Source organism: Spea bombifrons, chromosome 1, assembly GCF_027358695.1.
Source record: "Spea bombifrons isolate aSpeBom1 chromosome 1, aSpeBom1.2.pri, whole genome shotgun sequence".
Classification (NCBI taxonomy): domain Eukaryota; kingdom Metazoa; phylum Chordata; class Amphibia; order Anura; family Pelobatidae; genus Spea; species Spea bombifrons.
Window position 1 is genome coordinate 46832065 of NC_071087.1, and position 6000 is coordinate 46838064.

At 40.9% G+C, this 6000-nt stretch overlaps 1 protein-coding gene across 2 annotated transcripts in view; it reads right to left on the minus strand.

Moving 5' to 3' along the window:
• NPNT (nephronectin) overlaps positions 1-3598 on the minus strand; it is a 40655-nt gene extending 37057 nt beyond the window's left edge. For both annotated transcript variants that reach the window (XM_053461525.1, XM_053461524.1), the window contains exon 1: positions 3283-3598. In XM_053461525.1, coding sequence (XP_053317500.1) covers positions 3283-3353 — 71 coding nt within the window. In that variant the 5' untranslated portion in view covers positions 3354-3598. The remainder of the gene's footprint in view (positions 1-3282) is intronic.
• Between the last annotated feature and the right edge of the window lie 2402 nt (positions 3599-6000).

Sequence of the window (6000 nt, forward strand, 5' to 3'; positions counted from 1 at the left end):
TCTTTCTTTTTTTCTTGAATGGAACTTTATAACATATAGCAGGTTTATTGGGACTGTCAAATGACAAAGTTGTCATTATTTGACAATGTTAAGGAGAACTGGAAATCTGCTTTTAGCACATTATGGCTGTTTGAACCCTAAATGTAGTAACTTTCATAGTTAATCTAACACATACGTGTAACTGTGAAAATGTTCTTGGTGCAACAGCACAAATGTAGATCAGGGGGGCCTCTATATATAAGGAGGAGATGCCAGGAGGGTATATGTTTATTTTCACCACATTTTACGGTGTTCTTTTCTTTAATATTGATTATACAGAAGGTTTGATTATTTATAATATTTGATTGACCTTTCTAAAAATCACTATAAATACCTGGATAAGACAGTATAATAAGTAGACCAAATTCACCAAAAGCTACAAAGAGAAAAGTAAATTCCTAGATGGGAGATGGAGGGCTGCACCCAATGCTTAGTGCTTTCTAAATAGACTTTCAATGTCATGTACAAGAACCAGGTAGGAATGTTTCAAACATTTCTTGTTGGCCAGATCCAGCATTACCATGAGCAGCCAAATAAATAGATCATAAGCATTGGCGTTTCATGGTTCTTTCCTCACCAAACTTTGATGACAGAAAGCCACCAGCCCATCTGTATAACAGGAAAAGAATTGAGGTAGCTGCTATCCAAAGGTTATAAGTATGGAGAGCAAGAAGTAAAACTGATCACCAATGGAATGTTCCCGCTGATTGATCCACTTTTTCAATGGCTTTTTAAGCAACACCCTATAATACGTCTTGAGCAATCATAGTTTCGGAGTGTATGCAGCACACAACCGCAGAATACAGGTTGTCTTATGGACAATCTGGATACTACTGTCTAACGGATTAGAAAAAAAATCTGCAAATTGCCCAAAAAGTGCTCATAGCAGAATTTCTCCAAAGAGATACAGTTTATTTTTTATTTGTGCTACAAGAACCTTATGAAGGATTTCACTGACTCACTCCTGGGCAAGTGTGGATCAGCTAGCTGTAACTACCAACAGAGAGTGGCATTTGTAGACGTGTGAAAACAGCTTTTAAATATTGACATTCACTCTAATTCACTTTAATGCCAAAGTAATTAATTAAAAGTGATCCAGTTCTTGATTATAGTTGAAAACCAGGTGCAGGAGGGAGGCTGATTAGGTGTGGAGAACTACGATATATCTAAAAATGACATGCTGGCAAGATGGCTTGTCTGTCCCCTACCTGAACTCATATAAATACTTGGGAAGAAACTTTGTAAGGATGTAAAAATTGAACAAATACACAAGGTGTCAGTGTGTAGACCTCTTTTAGTCAATGGCCCCACTTATACTGCTGCTGACTCCAACAATGAGATTTCTGCACTGGGGGGTTTACTTGTAACTGGAAAGATAATGGATACTTTATGTATTTTTGAAGTTCAAAGACATAAAAACAGGAACACAGTAATAGAGTTCAACTATAATAAGTTATAGTAAAAAAAAATCACATCAATGCTTATCTTTGTGCTACAATCTTCTACACAGTTATGGAGAAACTCCGGCTGGTTATAGAACAGGTTTGGCAAATGGTAAGAGCATAAATCAAAGTGCAGCACACTTCTGGAAACACTACTAGTGGAATCCAAGCTAATAACTATTAATTTAATGTGATAGCACAGCAAACTTCAGTTAACTGCCTTCTGGAAGGTGGGTTGGGGAATGACACTTATCAAAAGTCAGAAACTGCCAAAACATACTGAATAAAGTTCAATATAAACCCTTCCAGGCTCTATTTGTTCTACAAGTGCACTAAGGAATTTTTAGAAAGGGGTTGGTAAGGAGACAGATACAATCATACACAGATTCTATTCACACCAAATCATCCATTAACCTCTGGTCTTGCTCTGAATATATTAACCATTTCAGTGTTGGGGTAGCCAACATACCACCCCATCTAACACTCCAAGAGTTAAATAGGATTTCATTACTTATTGTACTGTGCAAATTCTTACATTTTTCCCAATGATGCTTATCTGCCACATGGAAACCGGTAGCAATGCAAGTTTAACCCCTTAAGGACAATGGGCGGTCCCTAAGCCCATTGAAAACAATGCATTTTGAGCCTGTACATGTAGGGGCTTTGTCATTAAGGGGTTAAGGACACTTTATGTGTTGTACTAATATAATAGAGTAACAAAATACTCACATTTCTTTCAGTATCAGATTGGGGGAAACAAATTAGAATTACATCTGTTAAAACTACTTATCTCTTTACACTTAATTCTCAATATGGACACTTAGATCCAAATAAAACAAACATAATCCAAAAGCTACAAAGCAGCCAAACATAGTCCATGCTCCTCTTAAAGTCCAAACAATATTCATTGTAAAATTCGGTTTCTCAACATAACCTGGGTGTTCTGTAAAATATTCAGACATGAATAAACATACAGGCTTGGAGAATTCTCATCGTTTTACAAAAGCATTTTATGTGATAATCCTACATGACATGCCATTTTATTCCAGTTTGACCATAAAACATGCAAAGGAATCATGCAATAATAACCCTAGGAGACTTGTCCTAGAGCAAAGTGCTGTTTCCTTGTGTTGCTAACCCCTAGGACCTGCAGGTGTCCTTATCTGTGTGAGCACATCTGCACGTCTCATTCCAAAAGCACATCTGCCAGGGTGCCTGACTCACACACCTCTCACCCCCACTCCCACATTATCTGCCCCTGTCCCACACACAGGGCATTCTCACAAACATGCCATTCGAGCCTTTAGAAGGGAAAATGTATATTAATTTAGCCATTGTGGGGGGGGGGGTTACAAACTTCATCTTTATGTTTCTTGGAAGCAATATAAGAGCTCAATAAACACTTTATAACAATAAACAGTATTATAATAAGTGGGTCTTATAGGGGAGGTCTAAGTAATATCCTAATCTTATAGGAGTTAGTGGAGTAACGTTTAACCCTTTGAGTTCCAAGGGGTCAAAAAAAAGGCAGCTTTACAATGGTAGCACCGCAGATGCCAAGTAATGTTAGTGTTAAATACTTTCTCCACTACTTTCTCCACAGTTGGCAGTCACGTTGAGATAGCAGTAAGGCAGTAAATAGCAGGTCTGCTCTGATAGTACAGGGTGCACTATTTTAGGACCCCGATGTGGAGGAGGAAGCCTCCAGCAGTTTAGATGAGTTTCATTCTCCCCTAGCTTCAGGTGATGGGCATGAGGTGTGTTCAGGTGGACAAGGTTAAAGCCATAGTATATTCCTTACCTTCCATTATAATCCGCAGCAGCCTTCATGGTCAGGAAACAGGCAATCATTAACCTTAAAACCAACTCCATTACTATTAATAATAAACAAAATCTCTTGGGGGGGAAAAGTTCAAGCGTAAGAAAAGCAGCAGTTCTCCAAGGACAGCCAGGTGAGAAGGGGGACTGGTGGTGGTCAGATCTGGTTACCCTGCCTATCCTTCACTTCCTCAGCTCCCACAAGAGTTGTCCAAGTCTCAGAGATCTTGAAGGTGGGCAGGCTGTGTCTCCCCAGTGGGAAATGCTGTGGATGAGCAGCAGGTCTGTGTGTGCCCTTCTCCCTGCTGGGAGTTCTGACACATGCCTTGCTCCCTCGCTCCCTCCCTCCTTCCTTCAGCTTCAGAGTGAGGAGGGGCTGCATGTGCGCGTCACCTTCACTTTCTAATCCACCCTCACTCTGTCCCTACTTCATTTCATAGACTATTCTTTTTGTCATGCACAGAGGTTTTCCTAGGCATGCTTACCCCCCCCCCTTCCTTAGATCCTCATTTAAGAATATTTCTCTGCATGCCTCATACCACACACAGTTAATCCTCATTCCTTCATTCTCACCTTCAGTTTTCTTGGCACAGAGTGACCTGTTGCAGTCACATAAAGTCCATTTCACGTGGCTGGTCCTAAACCAAAGAGCACCCCAGGAAAGGAGCCTCTTTGACACCTCACACCTGTAAACTTCATATATATTTTATACATTCAGGATGCCAATGTAGATATGCCCTCCATGCAGTGTCAATTGAGTGTATTGGGGGCAGTTTCTGAGGTCACTGTCTGCACCTTAGGCAGCTGCTGAACTTCCCTGGCAGCTAAGGCGGGCCCTGCTCCTTGCCATTTGTATTTTGCCTTGATATATTTTCCTTGATTTTACCCTTCGGCACCACTCAGTAGTTGAGAAGAATGCTTATTGCATCTATTTTTTATCTAGCTCAAATATATTTGGAAATATAGGAGTATGGTTTTTTCCTGGGTTGCCATTTCATCTAGTGCCAGCCCTGCAGGCTTGGGGTAGCCATAGGTCAGACTGGAAATATGCCCAGTGGCCACTGGACCTGTAACTATTTTTAGCACTACAGCATTAAAGAGGTTAAATCAGGGCCATTCTTAGTACCAGACATCCCATGGCTGCCTGGTGCACTTGAATTAGTGGGGCACAGGCTACAGTTGGCAACCATCCTGGTTTTACTGGGATGGAATGAATCCCAATTACTAACCTATTCTTCTATGTTTTCCTTTTTTGTACTTCCATGGGCACAGTATCCAGAGGTTGGGCACACCGTAGTAGCATTGGAGACAGGTACCTGGCAAAGAGATGTTGTGTGTTTTTGTAAGGCTGAAATACTTACCAGATTACTAGAATCTTAAATTCTATTAACAAACTATTTAAAATTGAAAAGGTATTGATCAGTCACTGAAAGTTTTAAGCTCTGTGAAAAATTAGTTAAATAGAGGGTGTCAGAGACTATTCTCACCTTGGATGCCATTTGATATTGGATCAACCTTGGGTTAAATAAACATACACACACATGACCCCACGGCCAACCATCTTGTGGCCAACTAGGGATCTTGGAACTTGGTGGCAAGCCTGTAGATGAGGTTTTCAGATTAGCCCTTATCAGGCATCGGGCAGACCCAAATCCACCCAAAGGTCAGACCATGCAATGCTCAGAGAAGTTACAAAAAAACAGAGCGTTATATCTTAGACTCTGCGGGCCTCAGAATGTTAAGTGTTAAAGTTCATGTCAGTACAATTTGAAAAAGACTGAACAAGTATGCTTTGTTTGGAAGGGTTGGCAGGAGAAAGCCTCTTCTCTCTAAAAAGAACATGGCAGCAAGGCTTAGGTTTGCAAAGTTGATTCTGAACAAACCACAAGACTTCTGGAACATTGTCCTTTTGACAGATGAGACCAGAGTGAAGACTAAACACAGCATATCAGAACAAATACCTCATACCAACTGTCAAGCACGGTGGTGGAGGGGTGATGATTTGGGCTTGTTTTACAGCCACAGGACCTGGGAACCTTGCAGTCATTGAGTCAACCATGAACTCCTCTGTATACCAAAGTATTCTAGAGTCAAATGCGAGGCCATCTGTCTGACATCCAAGCCTTGGCTGTAATTGGGTCATGCAACAGGAAAATGATCACAAGCATACCAGCAAATCTACAACAGAATGGCTGAAAAAGACTGCGATGGCCCAGTCAAAGTACAAACCTCAGCCCGATTGAAATGCTGTGGCAGGACCTTAAGAGAGGTGTGTAAACAAATGTATCTACATAATTTTAAGTCCTGCTAAGGAACAGATGATTGTTGTTATGTCCTGATATGTAATGCCATAGAATTGAAATTCACATGACCATAATGTGTGTTTACACTCTTTCCCCCCCTTGATCCCATTCTCTCTTTATCAATCTCCCTTCCCAAAATTCTCTCCATCCCTCCATTGGCTCTCTCCCTCCACTTTCCTTGGATCTCTCTGTCTACCTTCTTCCTCTAGCTCTGTCTCTCTCTGTCCCCCCCTTCCATTTGTCACTGTGGGCAATGAGAGGGAAAGAGACCAATCAGAGTGCAGCATGTGCTTTACTTCAAGTCCCGCCCAGCATGACAGACAATTCCCACAATAACTTGACTATGAGATATATATATTTTAAAAATGCATGTATTACAAACCCATCTTATATGCACA